Here is a 22,996-nt window from a genome sequence, read left to right as displayed (position 1 = left end):
TGCCACCGTCTTCAAATATATGTACTTGATCATTTATCGAAACCTAATGGATCGATATTTCTCTTGGATGAAACATCGAATGGTTGGTCGAAAAGGGATGAGAGCGTAGGACAGTTCCGATGTTGGGGTACGCAGGACAGAGCTTATACAGTTGATTATGGTTGGTCATGACTCATGTAGTAAAAAGAATATACAATTATCTCCAATTTTCTACATCGATAATTATCTGTCTATTTTCTTGCTCATAAACGGGATTCATACGGAGACGATACCCGTTCTAATTGTATAAGCTAAGCGAAGTATTCGTAGGCCCTTGTACAATGGAAAAGGCATCTTTCATTCAGTTCTATCTCTACGTAACGCGGTGAAGTGACAAAGTCGCAAGTGGACATACTGCCAAATCAGACCGCTATTATAATTAGGTGAGCACACAGACTAGTTATTCCGCTATTCGTCATATAGCCTAGTAGTTCTTGGCATTAGGGTTCGTAGATTGTCATTGTAGTAGCCAAGAGTTGTTCTTTTTCATGTGAGTAAATTTGGTGTTCAAAGAGTCCCTTTAAAATTGGATCTGATTTTACTTAGGGAGTTTATCTTGATTGACTGGTGGGTGTGCACCCAGGTATAGGCTATAGCCGACCTTGTCCACTTCTCGCAACACATCGGAATCGTACATTGGACCACTCTCTAAAATGACAATGCCAGCTCTAAGGGTTTGCTACTACTATAGATGGTGGTTTCTTGCTTGGCAGCAACAGCCCAAGAGTTTAGGCAGTGGTGTCATCCATGAGTTAGGTAGGCAATGACCGTAATGACAACATGGACGTGTTGACCAGGCAGCTCGTTCTATAGTCCGAGGCGAATACTCTATCAGGATTCAATGTCAAATGTACAGTATCCACTTATGACTAGACTGTAGTGAGGCCAGCCTAGGTTCAGTACGGTGGAGCTACGTCCAGAAACGAAGGCTCGTCGTCAGGTAGTCATAGTTTGTTTTTTGATGGTATGAATTCCTATTTCATTTTTCCATTGCCCATGTCATATATCCCCCGCAGAAACAGTGTGGCGGATTGTGCAATGCAGGAAACCCAGAAGCCGAACAAGGAAATCGAACGCTTAGAAAACAAGGGCGGCACCCTTGGTCTTCTTGTCACCACTGTAAGGAAATATGGTTAGTACATGATAAGTCAAGCAGAGAATAAAGATGAACATACCCCAGCTCGAAGTGCTTGCAGCGCTTCAGGGCAAGCTGCTTCTTGGCCTTGCAAGCGGTGCACTCCAGACGGAGGACAACCTTCTTGGTGGTCTTAGCCTTCTTGTGGAAGACAGGCTTGGTCTGACCACCGTAACCACTCTGCTTTCGGTCGTAACGACGCTTACCCTGGGCGAACAGCGAGGCCTAGATTCATTAAAAAGTGTATCAGTTTGTGCTCTAGAGTCGATTGTCGAGGCGGAGTGGAATCTCACCTTGCCAGCCTTGTACTGGGTAACCTTGTGCTGGGTGTGCTTGTGGCACTCCCGGCCCTTGCAGTAAGTCCGGCGGGTTTTGGGAATGTTGACCTGCAGACGAAGAAAATTTGATAAGCTTCTGCTGCTTGGTAAAAATAAGTAATCCAAGCTGCGTGCGTCTCAAGTCCGTTCGAATCTTGCTGGTTCAATCGTGTATGTTGTGGGTTTCGGTGACATGCTCAAGATCGATCGAATATTTGTCCAAAGCTTGCTCGCGGAAGCGTCGGTCCCAGGAACGGGTGGCTTTGCATGTTCACCTCGTCCGTTCACTTGGTCGCGCCTCCGAGAAGCAGAGCTTGACTTGCCACCCAACTCCAGTCTTGTGCTTTCGAGGTTGTCGTTTTGCATATTGGAAATCGCATATGGTGGGACATGGAGATGGACGCAGGCGGAGAATATTTTCGTATTGGTGTCGGTCGGGTTGGTCGTCATTCACGATCTCGAGTTCGGCCACACAAATTCAACCTCCATCGCACAATGCCGAATTGAATTTCGCAACAGATTTCGAACGGGGACTTGAGGATACAGCAGCCTGAATCATGGACGGTATGAATCTTACCATTTTGACTGTCTTGCCGGGTAGCGGTGGGTGGTCGTTGGATGTTCACTTGTCGGAGGGATCAAGCGGATGGTTGGGTTGTGGGATTTCGTTTCGCTTAGGCCCTATTCGGGTACGCACTAAACCTCGTTGGGAGTTCCATCAAGTGGGATGAGTCATCAATTATCGTTCCCGATTAGGAAATTACCTGCACACTCTTTTATCATATTCCAGCTAAACAATCATGAATTCCACATATGTATGGTTTTCATTGCTTTTTGGGCTAAGATACAGGTGAAATTCTAAATACCTTCACCCGTCAATATTACTTCTCCTTTTCCATACCATGATCGGCCTTGGTTCAACTCCATGCCTTGTTCCTGTCCCACCACCCACACTCCTCTTGAGGTGCTTCCAAATCGTTTCCAATCACCGGATCTCAACTCCTGGTTGATATCCTCGATTTTCTCAATTATCTCAACGGTTCTACTACATAGACTATCCACTTCTTTGAGTTTATCCACACCCGGAGGCATAACAAATCGTGCAATAGTCACATGAGCCGAAGGAACATTATATCTAGCATTGAGCTGACATCCAGACTCGGACACAAGATCCCAGAGATCCCGCCGCAGGTGATGATAGGTATATCGGTCTATCTCCATCTCCGCAGCAGGAATGAAGCTCAATGCGATAGCCGTATCATCGTAGCTAATGATCGGTCGAACAAGTCTGGGACTATGGGTAAGCGTGTAGTTCACAATTTCTTCAATAGCGAGCTTCTGCTGGAAAATCCCCATCGCTTCGTCCACTTCAGGCCTTGTCTTGGCATTGATCAGCTCGGATGTGGTCATATGAAGATAAGTCTGGGGCGAAAGCCAAAGGCCTAGGAATCAAGTCAGAATGTAGTCATAGTGACACCCGGGTGGCACATACATGGGCCAGCTACAGATGCGATTTCCTGTTGGATGTCGCTGATAAGCTCGCAGATATGCTTTGGTGGTCGTGCCAGTAAAGAAATGTTGTTTCTTGGGTCTTCATAGTGGATTAGACCCTTTTCAGCTCTGAGGATGTTCTCCAGGGTCTCGTCAAACTGCCATTCACGAAAGCCTGGGCTCAGCAATCTTAGCCTGAATTTGGCATTACGATTGGATCGGTGCTCCTCATAGAATTCTTGGATTTGTTCCTACTTGGGTTAGAAGCCATACATGATTTCGATGTGTCAAACAAGGATTCAAATGTTACCGGATCGTTCCCGCACTTGGAGATGAATAGTTGGAATTGGTTGGGAGCAGGATGCTGGCACTCTGTGACGGTCATTGTTGATGTCTTTGTATGTGGGTATTCCAAGACCTTTTTCAATTTCCGATAAGCATGGACGCTTTCGAAATTCCTCGGAGGGGAGCCGTGGCGATCAAATGGTGGGGGTACGGGTATTAATATATATACTGCACCTAGAACGCGCTCGGATACATATACATACATAGGGACTGAACACACAATGACCTATTAAAATTGAATATTCGAAGTTTCAAAGCTTCAGTTAAGTATCCAAGAGTATTTCATGTTTACTTAGCATCTCTCCTTTAAACAAACCTTGCACAGAAGAGCCCATGGTCCCTTTCCAAGGTTGTTGCTATAGATGTCCAGCGCCAAGGTTGCCGGTGAACTGTTGAATGCTTTGAAATTAGAGAAATACTGTTCCTCCAACAATCTCCATTTTAATTCAACCTCTCAAAATTGGAAACCTTGGAAAGACCTTGAAATCTTCATAAATTCTCAGTTTCGAACCTCCAGATAAGTATCGTTGCTAGGAACATCGACAATCAGGCGATAAGGCCACAAACCCCACCTAAAACCCCCGCTAACGCGGCTCTCATCTTCTCTTTCCAGACATTCATTTGACAGCGCGTTCAGGGGTCCTTGCACTCTAAAGCATTCGCCTCGGTCCTTTCAAACCATTCATAAAACAGAGCACCCACTCTCCCGCCAAAATGTTGATCAAGTTCGTCCGAACCCTACCTCCAACCGCAATTGCATCATCGAAATGATCACTGCTCCCGCAACCACCAAAACCTCATTTACTGACCTCTATTGCTTTACAGAGTCCGCACACTCACCGGAAAGGAGATCGAACTGGATATCGAGCCGGACTACAAGGTGAGATCGCACCCTCGCCCAACTCTGCCAGAGCCCTCGCCGCCTACGCAGCCGGAATAAGGTACATAACCTGTCGAAACACTTGCTGAATATGATAAACAGGTTTCCCGGATTAAGGAGCGCGTTGAAGAAAAAGAGGGTATCCCACCTGTTCAGCAGAGACTTATCTTTGGTGGCAAGCAGATGTATGTATTTGACTTATACACGCCTTGGATCCTACCTGGATGCTAAAATGTCTGTTCGATAGGGCGGATGATAAAACGGCCTCAGAATACAACCTCGAGGGTGGTGCCACACTTCATCTTGTGCTCGCTCTGCGTGGAGGATGCGATGCGATGTGATCCGTTTTGCCTTTTAGATACCATTATGTCCATTCCTTTCCAGCAATACGATTGAATTGAAACTATACTGGCACTGAGCACTGAATTTAAGATATGGCTTTATCTTCACGGGCTGAGTAATACCAGTGTGATTGCATTCTGGCGTTACTGACAAGTTCGTTAGCGAAGCTAGGAGAAAAGCTGGGTTTTATTGTTTGCATTTACAGATTGACGAGATGTCGTGTTTTTTTACAGGGCTATTCAACAATACGCTAAATTTATGGAAGAAATATCTTCATAAAAAAAGGGCTTGATATAGTAAGCAGTCAGATATGTATATCCAACTCTCTCAAGTGCTCGAATGCGCGTCCATATGGATGATGATCCGTATAAAATTCCAATCAAAACTATCCAGCAAGCATGTGCGCCGACCATCCTACCTCAGATACCATGATCCCAAACTCCTCGAGTATGCAGTATTTTCGCATGCAAACAAAAAGACGCTAAATCGCAGCAAGATAAAACCAAGAAAACCAATATCATCAGATAATACGTCGACGTTTTGGTTGAATGAAAATGCTGTCGGGTCGCTTGCGAACAGGTATAGCCGGGCGTGTAGCCGGAGCTGCACCTGTTTGGCCATCAGTCTGACTCCGTGCCAGAGGTACATGAGAAGAAAGACCAGCACTTGGCGGCGGCGATACAGCCGAGCGCTTAAGACCAGCTGACCCCGAAGAAGCCGCATCCCGAGTATAAGTTGGAAGTTTCCGAGTACCCTCGGATGAGGGCAGTGGTCTGCCAGCCGCGATTGCCCGCAGCCTCGCCTCCCTCTCAGCAAGAGCGGGACTCTTTGACTCATGCACCGGACGCGAAGATGAGCTCTGCAGTCTCGACCGCCCCGGCGCAACAGGCACCCTTTCTTGATCCCGTCTAGAAGGAACAGTTGATTTAGCTGGCTGATCCGTCGGCTGACGATGTTCTTCAATAAGCGATATCGGGGCTTTCTTGACCTGTGATGCGCGGGTGCTGAGATGCTTCGTAGGTACGGCCAAGACATTGTTCCGTCGTGGCGCAGTGAATATAGTGGATTTCTTCTTGTCGGCAGACATACCAGGCATGCCAGAGAAGCGGTGGCGGAAAGTAGATCTTGATCGCGATCCTTTTTCAGGGCCCGAGATGATTTTAGGTGTCAATCGTGTTCGTTCAGATTTAATTCCGTCTAGAGCCATTTTCATCTTTTCGGCGTCGGCGTCTAAGGCTCGTTGGACGTCTGTGCGGAGGTCGCAGTATATCTCGTACCATTGGTTTGTCTTTTCGGGGAGTTCGTATCGTTCCCATTGTGGGATGTCGCGTTTGATGAAGTCGAGCCATAGTTCTTGGTCTTCGTCGACCAGGTGTGGGGAGAGTAATTCCATCGCGTGCTGGGGAAATACCATGTTAGCGATTCCTTTTTTTCATCCGTATAATTCATGGTAAGGTCCTTATTTGGCACTTACCAGCTTCTCTGGGTTGTCAACTTTCAGCAAAATGGGGCGAACAAGATTATAAGGCAGGTTTCCGATATCGTTTAGTGCTTCATTGCCAACATTAGCCTTTTGATCTGACAAAGCGATATGGAGATCTTTTGGTCTGAAATGACATGACTTACACTTGACGTGTTTGATGGCAGTGGCCATGGCCAACTGCAGTAGTGACGGGGCTGGCATATCGGGCTAAATGGGACTCGACTGGATATTGTGCCAAAGGGGTAGCATTGAGCAGGACAGTATTTCCAACCTGAAGAGACCCCTCAGAGAAGAATACAGGCCAAAGTGACCTGTATTTATATATTGGACTCGAACTCGAATGAGGTTGCGTAAACACTGGGGAGTGGTTAAGAGATCATGCTGGTCGGGTGGTCCCCGGAGATCATCAAGCTCTACTCGGGCGCTTATTGGCTAAGGTGGATAAGGCAGCGGAGTGTATTTGTAGCGGTCATACGTGCTAGATTATGCAAAAATACTTTCACTTTGTGTGATAAATGAAGTTAATATTTTGTTATAATGGATGTATTTACAAGGCTCATGATCAGCTCTAAGAAAATGTCTTTCGTGTTACGGCGGTGAATTATGACTTGATAAGGCGGATGATATCATCAAACATACAAGAAGTATCTTACATATGCCGTGATCCTCTAAGAGAAAGAACGTAATGAGAATGAACTATAAAATTTGAACTTGGAGTATATAAATGTCTAAATTATGTATATAACTTTAGTCAATTAATATCCATGAATTTCATCTGATCTGAAATGCTTCTTTGCTTGATAACACGTGAGCCCCTCATGCAAACATTACAAACATATTCTTCGATAGCATCATGAGGGGCTCATCGTCAATTCTTGGTGGCTACACTGAATTTCACTGCTTTCCCTCAATTATTATAGTCAGAAAGGTATGTTGTATTGAAGTTATCTTGATCAATTTTCTATTTTGTTCATGTGTTTGCAAATGAGACCAAATCTCTGTGCAATATAGCCCACCGCAGGTCCTATGGTGGGCTCGTGCAGGTGATCTCCATTGCCGGTGATCTGAGGAGCATCAGACATGCATTAGGATCTACCGATGCCCATATTTGTCTCTCGCTTCTATATGATACCTCATACATAAAAATTTCTTACGCTCGAACCTTGCAGCTGATGCTCAACAGATTCAATCATGGCTCCCCGTTCTCAGATTGAGATTGTTACCTCTTCGGTCATCCGCTTGGTGAAGGAGGAGGCTTCCTACCACCGTGAGCTGGAACAGCAGACTGAGCGTATCAAGAAGCTCGAGTCTAACCAGGACGGTGATGACGAGAACAAGGAGTTCCTCGCCAAACAGGAGGTTAGCTTTTCCAAGATCACATTCAATCCTGGCTTGATCCCTGATGCTAACGTTTGGTAGCACTTGGCTTTGGAGGAGACCAAAAAGGTCCTCCCCTCTCTCAAGAAGAAGATTGTGGAGTCCGTGAAAGAGTTGCAGGCCTTGATTGTGAGTGTTGATTGTTTATTATGCTGAGTATAAGATTATCGCTGACAGAAACAGACCGAAGAGGGCAAGAAGGGTGCTGAGAGCAACGTGGCACACATCACTGCTGCCAAAGACGCTATTGCTAAGGCTCTGACTGCTGAGCGCGAGATTTCTTAGAGCAGCCATGGATCAAAAGGAAAATGAGATACCCATGTGATGTCCAGAGAGGTCATGATATCCACAAAATGCATTTAATCAGAATCATTTGAATAACGCCTCAACCATAACTCCATGCTCGTAATGTACATAGTCGAAAGACCTTAAGTGGTATCCATCTGCTCGTCCGGAAGTTCTTCACCTTCCTCGAGTTCATCCGATTGCTCTCCAGCGTCGTCAACAGTGATCTCACCTTCATCCACCATGTTGATATCATCTTGGTCCCGGGTACCATTCGCAGTGATGACCTGTCGCAAAGGCGATGCAGGCCTGGCAGACCCAGATCCATTTTCAACCCGCAGCCGGCTTTCATCCTGACCGTGAGACGGAGTCATACCTTCAGCATCCGGACGAGGGCTGGTAGCAGCACTAAGCTTGCCTTTAGAAGAGGCGTCGCCTTCATCCCCATCCTCGCCCTCCTGCATACCTTCCCTCCGCTCTACTTCTTCTTTCTCATCGCGAATCAACCGGCGCAGCTGCATGCCCTCTTCCACGATGCGACCAAATTGTTCGCGTCGCTCCGCCCATGTTTTAGCATAATCCTTGCTTTCCTTGTCCAGCTCTGTAATTTCTGATTGCAGCTTCTGAAGGTTGGCCTGCTGGTCCTCTCGCGGCTTCAGCAGACGGTTGCTGGTAATCTTGTCTGCCAAGTCGTCATAGCTCTTTCGTAACGCCAGGAGTCGTTGGGCTTCTTCGAGTTGGGCGCGCAGGTCGGTCGTATTTTCGCGAACAGCGTGCATGGTAGACAGGATGCGGAGTTTCTCTGTCGCGTACCGCTGGCGCTCCTCTTCGTTGCTCTTCAACAAAAACTGAATGCGAGCGATACTGCCTTCGAATGCGGCAAAGTCGAGTGTCACATCTTCGCGGAAATGCCGCCATTCTTCTAAGCGTTTTTGCTTCTGGGATTCTGCGGTTGCGGTCGCATCGGAATCGGTCTCTGGAGGAGGGGTGGGTGGTAGGGAGGAGTTGGCGATGAGAAGGGAATCGGGGTTTAAAAGGCGTTTAGAAATTCGCTTGAATGGCTTTTCTTCGACATTGAGAAGCCGCGACTTGTGAAGCGCGTCTGCGGGGAGAGGTTAGTTAAAAGGCACAAAGAGAGGAATTGGAGGAAGACTCGACCTTCTTCAGGCTGACCCAGCAGCCCGTATGAAGCCATCATGGGACTTCCAGAACAATCAAGGATGATTTCAATTTCCAAAAGTAGTTCCCGTAATTTATTTCAGGGGATCGACTGCGAAAGCGTAGAGTTAGGAAAGTGGAGTTGAAGAAGAATTGAAGGCGAGCGGTCTGGCAGTCCCAAGGTTTCAATGCGGCTGCTTTCCCCAGAAACTCACACTCCACCGGGTCCCGCAGACTGAGCTTGCTCTTTTCTCGACGAAAGTCGATGCAAATACTTTTATAGGATGACAGGCTGAGAGTGAACTCTCAAGGCATTGACCATCGCGTTACTCTATACTGTATTACACTCGCCCGCGGACAACGCACACCCCCCGATGGAAGCTGCCACCAAAACATTCGCGACCACCGTCTTATCTATTCGGTCATTTCTCCCTCGCTGAAGTCGCTGTATTGGTCAATATGTCAGATATATACTCGGGGCTCCATGTGGATCAGCGGTTCCCTTCCTTGGAGGAATTCAAGTCGGTGATCCGGAGCATCTCTGTTCGGCAGCATTGGGAGCTTCGCGTGATACGAAGCAACAAGAAGAGTGTGGTCATTGGCTGTCGATCTGGGGGCAATTGTTTCTTCCGTGTGGTGTGTCGCTCGAACAAAAACGCAACCTACATCACTAGTCTGCAGGACAGTCACAGCTGCCGAAGAAGTGTAGACTCCCCGACCAGGACACCAGTGCGTTCCGAAGCCTCACATGTACGATTTTTGCTCAGCGAGATCCCGAGACTGTTTGATATGAAAGCTAGGATCAAGAGTCAGGACGTTGTGGATGCCGTGAAGCGTTATCATGGATATGAAATTTCCACGAGACAAGCGCAGCGTGCATTGATCAAACTACAATCACAAGACGGTCTCAGTCAGAACGATCAACAATTGAGTCTAGATATGAGCACGGGCGACCAAAACTCGCCAGCCCAATCTCAACCCGAGTCACAGGGCGATGCAGGGCCAGCGTACCGGGACCTGTCGGAGACTCGCTGGATATCGGATCCTCTCCAGCCTACGTTGATGGAGGATGATAGTGTAAATGCTAATGAACCTTCAGAGAACAATATAGCACCAGTACCATCGCAATCTATACGGGCGCCTCAGATACCACCTCCGATCGGAAATCCAGGCCAGTCTGCTGGCAATGACCCACGCCCTATGCCCGTATCGCAACCCGGCATCGGATATACCACTGCTGCTGCTTTACCGATAGCAGGGCCTTCTCATTTCAAACCTACAGATTATCAGCCACGAAATGACCATCCTGGAATGCCTCAAATGGTTATCTCGGAATTCAAGATTGAGTTCACCTGTACGACCTGTGGAGCTTTGAATCAAAGCTTCTTCCCAAACCAGGGCAACGTTTCCGGTGGTCCTTACTTGGGCCATCATGGCGTTACAAACTCTGCTGTCACTCGACATGGTGACCCTTCCCAGCATGGCCCAGATGGCAATCCCGGCGATGTCGCTGGGGATGATGGCTACAATGTCAACGCTCTCAACGCCCGTGTCATGCAGAATCCATGGGCGACCGGGGACCTGGGAGTCCCTATTGGTCCGTCTAATACCTAGCACACCATCAGGAGTACCCGAACGCCTATCGATATTTTCTTGTCTCTAAAGCTGCTGATGTCCCATGACCGATGTCTCGGCGTCGAGGACACAACATACATGGTGAACGTGGCAGTTTTGGAGTTGGATTTTGCTGCGGTATGCTCATTTAGGCGTCATAATACAATATGGTCCTTGACGATGGCCAAACTTTCCAGTTCTTGCAGTTTCTTACGCAAATTCACACGATTGTACCCCAATGGCAGGCCGAAACTTGGGCTACACAAAGACTGGAACTATCACGAAGATTATGAGATGTAACGGATCCATGATGCCTTTTTTACTTGATACCATGTTTATGTCCATAGTGCTGGTACTGGGACTATCACTCACTAATCAATTGGCTCGTTGTTTTTTCCCGCAATGGTGGAATCAAATCCTTGCAATCTGGACGGAGCTGCAGCTTCTATCGATAAATCTAATACGAGCTCACGTTACCATTATCTTGATATCCAGGTATAAATTGGCTGTTATACATATGGCCAACACCTGGATCGAGCTGCAGCTTCTATCGATAAACCTAATACAAGCTCGCGTTGCCATAATCTTGATTTCCAGCCATTAATTGGCTGTTATACATATGGCCAACATCTGGATCGAGAAAATAGTGTATTAAATACGCAGTAATGCGTTCAGATCAGAACTGACCTCCACTTCCCCCGGATTCTCGCACTAAGAAAAGACAAAGCGCCAGCTGGCCCGCTTCTCCACCTCCGCGTTGATGTTCCCCACAACTATGAATACTAATTTGCTTGGCTCGGCAGTTAACCCAGACTGTTACTTGCCATACTTCCGATCATTAACGCCAGATTACAGATCCCAGTCCCCTCGGGTAGCAAGACATGCGTCAGCCGTGGCCTGGGGCCAATCGCACGGAACTGAAGCCGACAGTCATTTGCATAGAGTTCTGTCTGCCAAGGTCATCTTGCTCCTCACCTTGGACCTGGCGTGCAGAGAATTCGCCGATATGGTTGTATCCACCTCATTGTCTGCAACCAATGAGCCCGTCTGTGGTTTGGAGTATGACTCTCCCCTCGCGATACACGAAGAATCCGTAATGCCGTTTGTCAAGCTAGACTGATCATCCCTGTGGATACTAGAAATGACTCCGCATGGCCCCACAGAGAACCTGGGAGACCGGGAGCGAGCAATATCCAGATTGTGAATGGTCATAGCTGGGATTTGGGTCCTGCTAAAACCCCGGTCTGCCTCGATCGACAATTTGCATTACAATTACGCACAGGTCGTGCATCATTTTTTGTCAAATATCTTCTTCAACATAGCTTTCTGGCAAGATATCATTGTCACTATGGGCGATCAACAGAATGGGCTCCGACTTCATTGGAAATCACTGTCGGCATGCTTGTTGATCTCCATGTCTCCTTTCCAGTATGGAGTTGATTATACCCTGATTGGAGGTTTCCAGGCTATGGTCGGATTTTTAAAGGTATGGACTGCGCGCACTTTAATTCGCATTCAAACATGGAGAAACTAACGGGGACGTCGCCTATGAAACCAGATTTTCGGATATAGAGACTCTGCCAGCTCTACGGGATGGAATATCACCTCTGAACGTCAGCAACTGATTTCTTCTTTGATGGTTCTGGGTGCCTTCATTGGATCATGCTCTTCAGGTAATCATCTCTGATGACCAGCAGGTGAAGATAATTAACAATGAAAAGGGCCTATGGCAGCCTATATCGGACGGAGGACCTGTCTTCATATCGCAGTCGTCTTGATATATGTCGCAAACGTCGTGATGATGACTACAGATACTATAGGAGGGCTTTACGCGGGTCGTTTGATTATTGGAATCGGAAATGGGTTTCTCATGACCTTTTCCCAGCTATACATTCAGGCATGCATTCTTCATATCAAGCAGAGTCACATCATTCTGACTACCTTTTCTTCTTAGGAATGTTCACCGGCACGATACCGAGGTCTCATGTTAGGCTGGTTCCAATTCTTTACCTCCCTTGGCACTCTCATCGGCACTATTGTGGACAACTTCACCGAAAAGATAGGTGGCAAGAATAGCTATATCATCCCCCTTGGCCTTATATTTATCATCCCTGCCGTACTAGTCATCGGCATGCTATTCATACCGGAATCACCAAGATGGTTGCTCCAGCATGATGAAGTTGAAAAGGCTCGAAAGGCATTGGTTTGGTTGAGACCTGATCAAGAGACTGTGGATAGAGAGATGTCGGAAATGCAACATGCAATTGAACAGGAGCGCAGTTTGGCGAGTAGCACCTCTGTGTGGGATATGTTCACCAATCCCGTTGATCGTCGTCGGACGATTCTTGCCGTCAGTGCTGTCACCACCCAGGCTGCTTCTGGAGCTATGTTCATGATTGGTTAGCCTGAGCCCTCTTCTGCCATCCAATTCCTGCTGAACTGTGTTAATTGTCATACTATAGCCTACGGAACCTATTTCTTCGAGATGGCTGGTGTTGGAAGTGCCTTTGAAAACAGCTGCATTCTGACTGCAGTAGGAGTTGTGGCCATTTTACTCAATATTGCTGTCATCACTCATATAGGCCGTCGGCGAGTCTTCCTGATAACTGGTCTCATACTTTGTGGAGTCAGTCAACTGATAGTTGCTATCGTATACACGGTCAAGCCAGGGACGACAACCACAGGCAAAGTGATTGTGGCACTTTCTGTCATCTTCATCTTCGGGTACAATGTAAGCAGTGAGCTAATGCCAAGGCTACAAGAGCCAACTAATTCGCGATCCAGGGAATGGTGGCCACGTATGCCTGGCTTTCAGGTGGAGAACTGCCATCCCAGCGACTTCGGTCCTATACATTTGGTCTCGCGGCAGCAGTTGGATTCCTTGGAGCAGTCAGTCTACCCCTAATTGCATATAAGGCCCCAACTGACAGCAATCTAGTGGCTCACCACATTCACTGCTCCTTATTTCATCAATGTCGCATCACTGAACTGGGGGTAGGTCACCAAAGAACTATTACCGCTGCTTTTCACCCTGCTAATTGCTGTCATTCAAGTCCCAAATATGGGTACATCTGGTTCCCATCTTGTCTTATTGCCGCTGCCTTTATTTACTTTTTCCTTCCTGAAGTTAAGGGACGTACTTTGGAAGAAATTGATGAGATGGTAAGTCACTTTAAACGAATTCACAATGGAACACATACACTGACTTTTGATTAGTTTGAGCAGCGGGTTCCGGCTCGGAAGTTCGCATCCTATCAATGTGTTGGTGCGGTAGCTCTTGAAGCAAAACGTAGGGGCTCAGAGAGTACCTCAGGTAATCCAAAGAAGAGCGATTCCGAAGACTCAGAAAAGCCTGTAGTGGAGACTATTGAGGACAGAGTTTGAGATGAGCTCTAGTACGAGTAGCGTTTAGGGGTGGCCGAGAGAGTTGTCAAGCTGTGAGATTATCCTAGTAGTTGAATCTGAAATTGAAATAAGAAGGACTATTTCTATACATCTGATAGCAGTCGAGGGCAATATGATTAGTACGTGCTGAGGCCTCAGCCTGGCTTACGTCGCATCCCCAGCTAGATAACTTCATCTTTCCTTCATAGCACACCAACAGTACATATTATAGCTTTAAATTATAGTATTCTAGTCCATTCGATCAATGACTATTGAATTTAGAACTGGAACGACTTCGGAAAAACCTAACACTTCACAGTGACTTCACTTCTCCCCACTAATTCACTTGCACCCTCTGCAACGCCGACCCGAATGATTCTCTCGCATTGTTTTCCGCATCAAATTGGAAGATCCAGTCTTCCTGGGGAAGTTGAATTAATGTTGGATCCTTCTTAACCTGATCCCAGTCCGCTTTATGCCACATATCACGGGTGGTCTCTCCAGTCTTCTGAACAGCCTTCACACGTTCGTACCTGCAATGGATGAGTAACATGCCTCACAGATAAGAAGTCAAATTCCCTACCGGATGTCTTGATAAGCTCGCACGGCATCAGGGACATTCTTCTTTCCACCTTCTTTCAAACACACTGCTAGTACGACCCCATCTTCCATTGCCTGTGTTGCCCCCTGTACGGACGTGGGGAGGAAAGGATGTGCCGAATCTCCAAGCAACGCAATACGTCCATGGTCACTTACCCAGCGAGGCAGAGGATCACGATACACTAGTTTCCAGTCGACGAGTGACGGCGTCTTCTCGACAATGGCCTTGCAGATCGGATCCCATCCCTCAATCACCTTGTACACATCTTCGAGCTTACCAGGGAGGGACCAGGATTCTTTGATATCAGCGTCATCCTGAGTGAATCTGTCAGAGTGACTTGTTTGTGAAAAGTGATTGAATTACCTTGTGCGTGAGAACCCAACAGCAGTCCTGCCCATTCTTGATGGTGGAGAAGAGAAAGTGCACATCAGGTCCAATCCATCCATTGAAAGTATCGCCATTTTCACAAAAATGTCTGGTTCGTGGATCGCGCATCATGTCCTCGTTTGAGAACCTATCTGATCAGCAATACTTGCTTCAGTGAAGACAATTCAACTTACCAAGCCCGAAAAATGGCATAACCACTCGACTTTGGGTTATCAACATAGCCCAGGACTAGCTCTCGCGCTTTAGAGCGTACACCGTCTGCACCTATGACGAGATCTGCAGTGACCTGCTCAGGGTTAGTTCTCGAATTCGCTCAACGATGGAGAATCTAACCTTGTTGCCGTTTTCAAGAACGATCCCAGCATGATTTTCATTCTCAAAATACTCAACAGCTCTCTGACCGAGATGAATAGGAATTCCTAGGTCGTCCTTGGCATAGTTGAAGATAACCGTGTGCAATTCACCTCGATGACCATTGATAACCGGGGCTTCAGGATCGTAATCACGACGCGGTTGTGTGTGCATAAGCTCACCGGTCCACTTGTGGATTTTGAAGCCCTCGTTCTTTAGATCGATACTTAGAGGCCTCAGCCTATCCGCGATGACTCCATTGGACCAGCGACGAAAAATCCGACCTGCATTCGGACCAAAGGAGATGATATCGCCGAGTGCTTTGAGCTCTGAAATGGCAAGTTAGAAAATTGTCCCATCTCACTTGCGTTTGCCGGCTCACCCGGAAACGATTCATAGATCTCAACGGTATGTCCTTGGCGATGACTTTCGATTGCAGCTGTCAATCCACCGAATCCTAATTCTGTTAGGAACTTCTTAGAATATAATGCAGTGTTGCCTACCTGCGCCAACGATTACAACTTTGATTCCGGTTGGCTCAATCGCGTCTCCGTTGGAATGCTGGGGAAGTGCCATATTGCGCTACTTCTGGAATAACTGTATATCTAATCACAAAGGGGTTTTACCAAGAGCGAGAAACAGTTCGGTGATAATGCGATTGTGGTGTACTTTTCATTCATTACAACATCGGTTTTATCCCCATCCTGGAATAACCCCCCGTCTAGACGGCTAAATCAGATACCTCCAACTGCCGATGAAATCACTGTAATATTTTCGAAATCAGGGTTCGGCAGCATCTTTCCGACCCATCACACCAATGAGAAGTATCGAACTTTGAAAAGGAGGCGATGTGGAGAATTCTCTTGCGGGGCCGCAGGCAGGTTGATGATCTAGTCTGATAGTCTCCGCAACCCCGCATCTACAAGTGCTATTCACAAAAAAAAGTGCACGAACTAGCATAAGATCATGTTCAACTTGATCAGCAATGTTGCTAGACAGATAGCACTGGGTGTGGGGCCTGGGAATGCCTGTTGAAGGTGCGGGGCTGGCCGAGGGAATACAGCCGAGCAGAAGGCAATAAATGAGAAAAAGGAGTATATGAAGCACCAAGAGAAGGAACAGAAACAGAGAAACACAAATAAGAAGACAAGTGAAAATGGCTGTATCTCACCCCGACTTTAATGCAGAAGCTACCGCGACGGAAGTTGCCAGCGCGTTTGCAGGTCGGATCCAAGGCAAAAATGGTAAGTCATAGTCCTATATTCACGATCAATTTTAGAAGGCTAACACACAGATAAGTGGTTATTACTGGTGTTGGTCCCAGTAGCTTGGGTGAAGCTCTTGCGCTGGCCATAGCTAGCCAACAACCAGCCAACTTAATCCTGGCTTCCCGAACCCTGAGCAAAGTACAAGAAGTTGCCAACAAAGTGAAAACACTGGCCCCAGGGACAACCGTCGAGTCTGTAGTCCTAAATCTTGCATCTCAAAAGTCCGTTCGCGAGGCAGCATCCAATGTCCAAGGACTGATCGACCACATCGACATCCTAATCAACAATGCCGGAATGATGGTGATAAACCGAGAAACCACAGAAGAGGGCATTGAGATACAATTTGGAACCAATCACGTTGGCCACTTTCTGTTCACAAACTTGCTTATGACACAGCTGAAGAATGCGGCTAAGGTTTCGGAGCCTGGATCAACCCGAGTGATCAATGTGACCAGTGCTGGTCACCGACTCTCTCCTATTCGGTTCCATGACTATAACTTCGAGGGCAAGGAAGTTCCTCAAGATGAAAGACCCCCTGATGGACTGCCAGCCATGTTCAACCCTACGGCAGCCGGGTATAATGGTTGGTTGGCATATGGACAGTCCAAGGCGGCCAATATCTTGTTCACGGTATACCTGAATCAGCACCTTGCGTCCGCGGGCATTGTGTCATACAGTGTTCACCCTGGCTGTAAGTTCAAATTATTGGAACATATCTTACTTTACTGAAACATCTGCAGCTATTTGGACTGGTCTGAGTCGTAGCCTTGACGAGACTAACAGCGAGACTATGGCGAAAACCAGCAAATCTTGGAAGACGGCTGATCAAGGCGCGGCCACTATGCTTGTGGCTGCTTTGGATCCGGGGCTGAATGGTATGATTGAAATAAGGAAGTCACGCGACAGCGTTACTAATGGTCTATAGTTGTATCTGATCCAACCGCAGTTTACCTCAGCGATTGCCAATTTGCCACCGCAGTACCCCACGCCGTGAGTCAGGATGTTGCTGAAAGATTGTTCCGATTGAGTGAGGATTTGGTTGGGATGCAGTTTCCGCTATCAGTGTATTGATAAATCGGAGATCCGAGATCCTACCTAATGCAAGCCCATGAGGAACTAAACCTTGAAACGGGATATTTTGTTGTAACCTGAAGTGCTGATCTAGATCACCGTAGAACTAAGCAAAATGGGATCCAATCAAAGCGGGGAAGAGTTACTCCGGAATGACTGATCATCGGTAGTCCGACGATGATTTCGGACATCCGAAGTTGTGGATCCACATGATTTCACCAACCACAGTGTAGATGACGCGGAATAGAGCCGACATTTCTGGATCGCTTTGTCCACCGGTGCAGAATTAGTTGGAAATGCAGGGCCTAAATGATGCTGTCGGACTCCTATCCGACTCTAATCTTGCTCGGCGGCGTAAGTCTCCAATCGCATTAATGCTAAGATTTATTTGCCGATATGTCGGATAACACTGTGGAAAAAATTCCTTCACTCTTCATATTAACACTCTCTCCACCACTGTTGAAGATTCAATCAAAATCAAGTTGAAATCTTCAATGAATAAAAATCTCCAGCGTTCAGTTCAGCCAAGCATTTCTGACGTTATCCTCCGGATCTGTGACTCCACTTTGGGTTGAATGGCTATCAACTTATTTTGATATAATTGAATTCGACTATTGTATTCCAGCCAGAAAATGGCCTCAAATCGACAACGTGAGGCCGAGAAGGCATTGCACGACCAAACTAATATTCTTCCGTTCGGCCAGCTCATGGTTGTGTTTTCGGGATTGGCCACATCATTGTTGATTACCATGTCCGACCAGAATGGTATTAGTGTGACATTGCCCACTATTGCACGCGACCTAGGAGCTCAAGATACCATTTCCTGGGCTGGTACTTCATCCTTGATTGCAAATACTATGTTCACTGTGCTATACGGACGACTGTCTGATATTTTCGGCCGCAAGGCCATCTATATCTCCGCATTGGTATTACTATGTCTTGCGGATCTGTGCTGTGGTCTTTCTGTTAACCCGACCATGTTCTATATTTTCCGAGGTCTGGCCGGTGTTGCTGGTGGCGGTGTCACATCTCTGACTATGATTATTGTGTCCGATGTTGTTACTCTTGAACAGCGTGGAAAGTATCAGGGTATCCTGGGTGCTGCACTTGGCATTGGAAATGTCATCGGTCCGTTCATTGCAGCTGCATTTATCATGGATTCAACATGGCGAGGCTTTTTCTGGCTCATTTCCCCGTTGGCTGCTTGTTCCGCTGTGGTGGGATTCTTTCTCATTCCGAACAATGCGAAGAAGAGTAACTTCCGGGATAATATTAAACGCATTGATTGGTGGGGTGTACTCGCCTCTTCGATTGGAATTATCTTCTTGTTGATCCCCATTTCTGGTGGTGGTTCTTATTTCCAGTGGGACTCTGCAATGGTAATCAGCATGCTTGTTATTGGAGGATTGTCAATGATTGCTTTCATCTTTATTGAGTGGAAAGTGGCTACGCTTCCCATGTTGCCAAGTATGTTCAACTGATCTCTAAGCCAAGACAATGATACTAACTATTGATCAGTGGCTTTCTTCAAGAACAGTGTTATCACTGCTCTCTTCCTGCAAAGTTTCTTACTGGGAGCGGTCTACCAATCTTATCTCTACTACTTGCCGCTTTACTACCAAAATGGACGTGGCTGGGATCCCATTGTTTCAGCTGCATTGACAGCTCCCATGGTCGCCTGTCAGTCCGTTTCATCTGTGTGCTCAGGACAGTACATCTCTCGGCTGAAGCGATACGGCGAAATCATCTGGATCGGATTTGGAGTCTGGACTCTGTAAGTAACATCCGATCCCATTCTTCGTTCATCCCTAACCATCTAATTGCAGGGGCGCCGGCCTGATGCTACTCTTTGGTCGCCACACGCACCCAGCCGTCATCGCTGTCATCGTCGGTATCACTGGTATTGGAATTGGCTTCACATTCCAGCCGACTATGGTAGCGCTACAGGCCCACTGCACCAAATCTCAGCGTGCCATTTCCATCTCTAATCGCAATTTCTTCCGCTGTATGGGCGGCTCCGTTGGCCTTGCTGTCTCGGCCGCACTTTTACAGGCGAGCCTTCGCTCAAACCTGCCCAGTCAACTCTCCTATCTCGCAGAATCCACTTATTCGATTCCTTCCCAGTCGAGTGTCAGTGCAGAGGAGTGGTCTGAGATTTTGTCTTCGTATTCGAAAGCATCGCATTCGGTTTTTATTCTTCAGGTTCCCTTGATTGGTGTGTGTTTCCTCGCATGCTCTCTTATCCGTGATCGCGGTCTTGAAAGGCCAAAGGAGCCCGAGGAGATTGAGGAGGAGAAGCGGAAAGCAGAGCAGGCGTCTAGAGATGCCGAGGCTGCCCTTCACGAGGTTGATGATGCCGAAAATCCCCAGGCCGAAGAGAATGTTGAAAAACGGCATTCAATGTCGTCGACACTCGCGGAATCTTCTATGCCTCCTTCTCGTGCTGAGCCAGAGCTTTCTAATGTGGATGAGAGGCAATGTATTGCACAAAAATAGAGAAAGAAATCGTTGCGGATTGTTTTTTGTTTTGCATTTGAACTACATCGCAAATTGCATGGCGTTGAATTTTTACAGAAGATATCACCCTTGATAAAAGATACTTGATACATACATTGATACAGTTAACATGAGAAATGCAAAACATTCGATTGTTCCTGAATATCTAGCCATAATGGGCATATGCTGCCTATAATTGGATTCTAGAGCCAAACGAACATGAAGTAGCTTAGTCTAATTTCCTGTCCTCAAAAATAACCTCTCTACTGGATTTCTTTTAGTCAATTTGATAATCCAGATCCTAATAAGTCGCAAAGTACCGTAGCATAAGGTTAAATGATGTCTTGGCGTCATCGGCATCTTCCGCCTATTTCGGTTCTCCCCCGACATCTATCTTGCTGATTATCCATCCTCCACTCAACGCAACTTTTTGATTCAATAACAATCTCAGATATTTTGAACTGAAGATTAACAATGAATCATAATGTACGCGCCAGTAAATACCCCTGATTCATCGAGACTGACCAGTCCGACATCCCACGACTACAATCCTCGAAAGCGTGGCAGGACTGCATGCACTCGTTGCAAAACAAGAAAACAAAGAGTGAGCTCAAGGTTTATATTGATATTTGTGTAACATACTCATGCAGCATCGATGCAGTGCGACAATGAATATCCAACTTGCTCCAACTGCCAGAAGGCCGGGGTCACGTGCGATAAGTCCAGCGTAAGAGACGACGCAAGTCGCCAAGATGAGTGAGATCTGAAGAAGATATGTAATTCAACGAGAACTGTACATCTGACTTCTTTTAAGTTACACGCGCACACTGGAAGAGCGAGTAATATTCCTTGAAGGCAAGCTAAATCGCCAGGAATCAGCAACGGCCCAGGATACAAATGCCGCTGCCTCACTATGGTCTCCCTCGGGAGGACAGCGCACTCCACAGACAACGACATCATCCGGCTTAGACAACAACCCCGTCGGCGAGATCGTGGGTCTTCTAGCATTAAGTTCGTCTGAAGCACCTGCCTACGTGGGAGCAAGCTCGGGCCTCTCACTGGCTGCCAACCTCGGGGAGATGGTTCAAACCAGCGTCTGGAACCAATTTATCTCGAGAATGCATCAAAGTCCAAGTACAGGCTGTGGAAATGCTTCACAGGGTACAGCGGGGCCTAACTCTAGCCAATCGCAACCTCAGCCGGGAAGGGGCTGTGCTCATCGAGATCCGGCCATTGTTGAATTTCCAAATGACGAAGTTGGATCGAGGATTCTGGAAATTTATTTCAAGAGACTTCAATCCCGATATCCATTTTTGCATCGCAAACGAACATGGCAACTTCATGAGGAGAGAGGGCGACTGTCGAAAACGAAGCGCGAAGACCTCACGCATGCTGATCGATACGCGATATTCAAGCTCAGTATGATTTATGCTATTGGGTCTACGATGATCCAAATTAGTGGGAACAAACCATACATAACGACACCACCTGAGGTAAGCATATACGTTGATTTTTGGACACAACCTGATAATGTTTTTGTTAGCGATATTATGCCACCGCGCTGCAATATGTGCCAGCAATTGCCGACGCACGCTCCCTCGAGAACATCGAAGCTATGGTTCTTCTTGTGGTTTATCATCTACGTACTGCATCTAGCCATGGAATGTGGTACATGATTGGACTTGCCATGCGCACGGCCATTGATCTTGGCCTTCACCGAAAAGCAAACGAAAGCAATCTGGACCCATTCTCGGTACAGATGCGACGAAGACTCTTTTGGTCAGTGTACTTCCTCGAGAGAGGTGTGGCAATGTCACTGGGTCGACCATTTAGTGTTTCCGATCGCCACATTGACCTTGATCTGCCATTGGACATCGACGACGACGTAGAGGATCCCGCATTGCTTACAGCACCACAAAGCTTGGACCCTACCAAAACAACCAACCTCACATTCTCTATCTATCTCTTCAAAATTCGCCGCATTGACTCCAGGATCCTACACAAGATCTACCGAGCCGACCGTCTTATATCCTCCCTACGACCCAAAATGGATCCCTTGTACCTCGAACTCGAACAGTGGAAAGAGTCCGTCTTGCTACGTTTCCGCGGTCCAGAGCTCGACTACCCCATGCTGCACTACTACAGAGCGGTGCGACTATTGATCCAACCCTTTCTACCTCTACTACCAATAACAGACCGATACTACCAAATCTGTCTCCAAGCCGCTGGAGAAATCTGCCAATCACAAAAACGCCTTCACCAAACCCTGGACTACGGCCACTCATTCCTGGCCGTCCAAACGGTCTTCATGGCCGGTATTACTCTCCTCTACGCCCTTTGGACCCACACCGAAGAAGTCTGGTCCGTAAGCATGAGCAACAACATCCGAGCCTGCTCAACCGTCCTATTCGTAATGGGCGAACGAGCAGCCTGGGTAAAAAAATACAGAGATGCCTTCGAGCTCCTCGTCAACGCCGCCATGGAAAAGCTGCAGGGAAACGAAACCGCCCGAAATGCGGGTATAGCAGAGCTGATGACCGCCCAGCATGGCGGGGTCCCTTTGAATTATAATCCCGCTTCTGATATGCCAGGTGGAGAGAAGTTCCCACCGTCGAACTCGACGGGCTTGGCGCCTGAGGCTGGACCTTATCCTGCTGACGATAGTGGCCATGCCGTAAGGATGGCGTTGCAGCTTGCGCCTTGGATTGATCAGGACGAGAGTGGTCCGATGTGGATGCCTGATTTTGAGACATTGGAGAATCTTTCAGGCACATTTTGGAGTCATGCTGATATGAATCTTTTTGATGCGCTATAATAACGGCCGATTGTGGTGCTCAGTGGTACTCGTACTTTAATCATAATTCAAAGAGCAGAGCCCCCATCTTAAAGCTATAATAACATCTTCATTTAAATACCATCCACCTATCCGAAGACTCATTATCAATCATTGGTTATATCACAGTACATACTCG

At 47.2% G+C, this 22,996-nt stretch overlaps 10 protein-coding genes across 10 annotated transcripts; 5 read left to right on the top strand and 5 right to left on the bottom strand.

The window, feature by feature from the left end:
* Nucleotides 1-1,116: 1,116 nt before the first annotated feature.
* Nucleotides 1,117-2,071, bottom strand: N7520_009089 (60S ribosomal protein eL42; the record flags this gene model as incomplete). Its single annotated transcript, XM_057143023.1, has 4 exons — nt 1,117-1,156; nt 1,215-1,399; nt 1,468-1,560; nt 2,069-2,071. The coding sequence occupies 4 exons, from the start codon at nt 2,069-2,071 to the stop codon at nt 1,117-1,119; spliced, it is 321 nt and encodes a 106-aa protein (XP_056992311.1).
* Nucleotides 2,072-2,349: 278 nt separating this feature from the next.
* N7520_009088 (uncharacterized protein) lies at nt 2,350-3,367 on the bottom strand (the record flags this gene model as incomplete). Its single annotated transcript, XM_057143022.1, has 3 exons — nt 2,350-2,933; nt 2,984-3,157; nt 3,238-3,367. 3 exons carry the CDS (start codon nt 3,365-3,367, stop codon nt 2,350-2,352), a joined length of 888 nt encoding a protein of 295 aa, XP_056992310.1.
* Nucleotides 3,368-5,069: 1,702 nt separating this feature from the next.
* Nucleotides 5,070-6,233, bottom strand: N7520_009087 (elongin A domain-containing protein; the record flags this gene model as incomplete). The annotated part of the gene is made up of 3 exons (XM_057143021.1): nt 5,070-5,948; nt 6,024-6,127; nt 6,176-6,233. The coding sequence occupies 3 exons, from the start codon at nt 6,231-6,233 to the stop codon at nt 5,070-5,072; spliced, it is 1,041 nt and encodes a 346-aa protein (XP_056992309.1).
* Nucleotides 6,234-7,223: 990 nt separating this feature from the next.
* On the top strand, nt 7,224-7,694 carry N7520_009086 (putative tubulin-specific chaperone Rbl2; the record flags this gene model as incomplete). The annotated part of the gene is made up of 3 exons (XM_057143020.1): nt 7,224-7,391; nt 7,452-7,538; nt 7,593-7,694. 3 exons carry the CDS (start codon nt 7,224-7,226, stop codon nt 7,692-7,694), a joined length of 357 nt encoding a protein of 118 aa, XP_056992308.1.
* A 143-nt stretch (nt 7,695-7,837) lies between these two features.
* Nucleotides 7,838-8,889, bottom strand: N7520_009085 (uncharacterized protein; the record flags this gene model as incomplete). Its single annotated transcript, XM_057143019.1, has 2 exons — nt 7,838-8,796; nt 8,853-8,889. 2 exons carry the CDS (start codon nt 8,887-8,889, stop codon nt 7,838-7,840), a joined length of 996 nt encoding a protein of 331 aa, XP_056992307.1.
* Nucleotides 8,890-9,311: 422 nt separating this feature from the next.
* N7520_009084 (uncharacterized protein) lies at nt 9,312-10,466 on the top strand (the record flags this gene model as incomplete). The annotated part of the gene is made up of 1 exon (XM_057143018.1): nt 9,312-10,466. One exon carries the CDS (start codon nt 9,312-9,314, stop codon nt 10,464-10,466), a length of 1,155 nt encoding a protein of 384 aa, XP_056992306.1.
* A 1,984-nt stretch (nt 10,467-12,450) lies between these two features.
* N7520_009083 (Maltose permease) lies at nt 12,451-13,850 on the top strand (the record flags this gene model as incomplete). Its single annotated transcript, XM_057143017.1, has 6 exons — nt 12,451-12,865; nt 12,929-13,197; nt 13,251-13,355; nt 13,405-13,460; nt 13,520-13,628; nt 13,683-13,850. 6 exons carry the CDS (start codon nt 12,451-12,453, stop codon nt 13,848-13,850), a joined length of 1,122 nt encoding a protein of 373 aa, XP_056992305.1.
* A 337-nt stretch (nt 13,851-14,187) lies between these two features.
* N7520_009082 (uncharacterized protein) lies at nt 14,188-15,765 on the bottom strand (the record flags this gene model as incomplete). Its single annotated transcript, XM_057143016.1, has 7 exons — nt 14,188-14,383; nt 14,434-14,765; nt 14,815-14,965; nt 15,012-15,124; nt 15,172-15,518; nt 15,572-15,646; nt 15,693-15,765. 7 exons carry the CDS (start codon nt 15,763-15,765, stop codon nt 14,188-14,190), a joined length of 1,287 nt encoding a protein of 428 aa, XP_056992304.1.
* Nucleotides 15,766-16,345: 580 nt separating this feature from the next.
* On the top strand, nt 16,346-17,528 carry N7520_009081 (short-chain dehydrogenase; the record flags this gene model as incomplete). The annotated part of the gene is made up of 4 exons (XM_057143015.1): nt 16,346-16,433; nt 16,489-17,148; nt 17,198-17,332; nt 17,383-17,528. 4 exons carry the CDS (start codon nt 16,346-16,348, stop codon nt 17,526-17,528), a joined length of 1,029 nt encoding a protein of 342 aa, XP_056992303.1.
* Nucleotides 17,529-18,160: 632 nt separating this feature from the next.
* Nucleotides 18,161-22,839, top strand: N7520_009080 (MFS transporter; the record flags this gene model as incomplete). Its single annotated transcript, XM_057143014.1, has 6 exons — nt 18,161-18,995; nt 19,047-19,302; nt 19,355-20,007; nt 20,675-20,780; nt 20,839-21,517; nt 21,568-22,839. 6 exons carry the CDS (start codon nt 18,161-18,163, stop codon nt 22,837-22,839), a joined length of 3,801 nt encoding a protein of 1,266 aa, XP_056992302.1.
* Nucleotides 22,840-22,996: the final 157 nt, after the last annotated feature.

The sequence above is a fragment of the Penicillium odoratum genome (genome assembly GCF_028828045.1).
Source record: "Penicillium odoratum strain IBT 22623 chromosome Unknown utg000006l_segment0_segment0, whole genome shotgun sequence".
Taxonomy (NCBI): Eukaryota; Fungi; Ascomycota; class Eurotiomycetes; order Eurotiales; family Aspergillaceae; genus Penicillium; species Penicillium odoratum.
The sequence above is the reverse complement of the archived record's forward strand: the minus strand, read 5'-3'. Positions and strand labels throughout refer to the sequence as shown.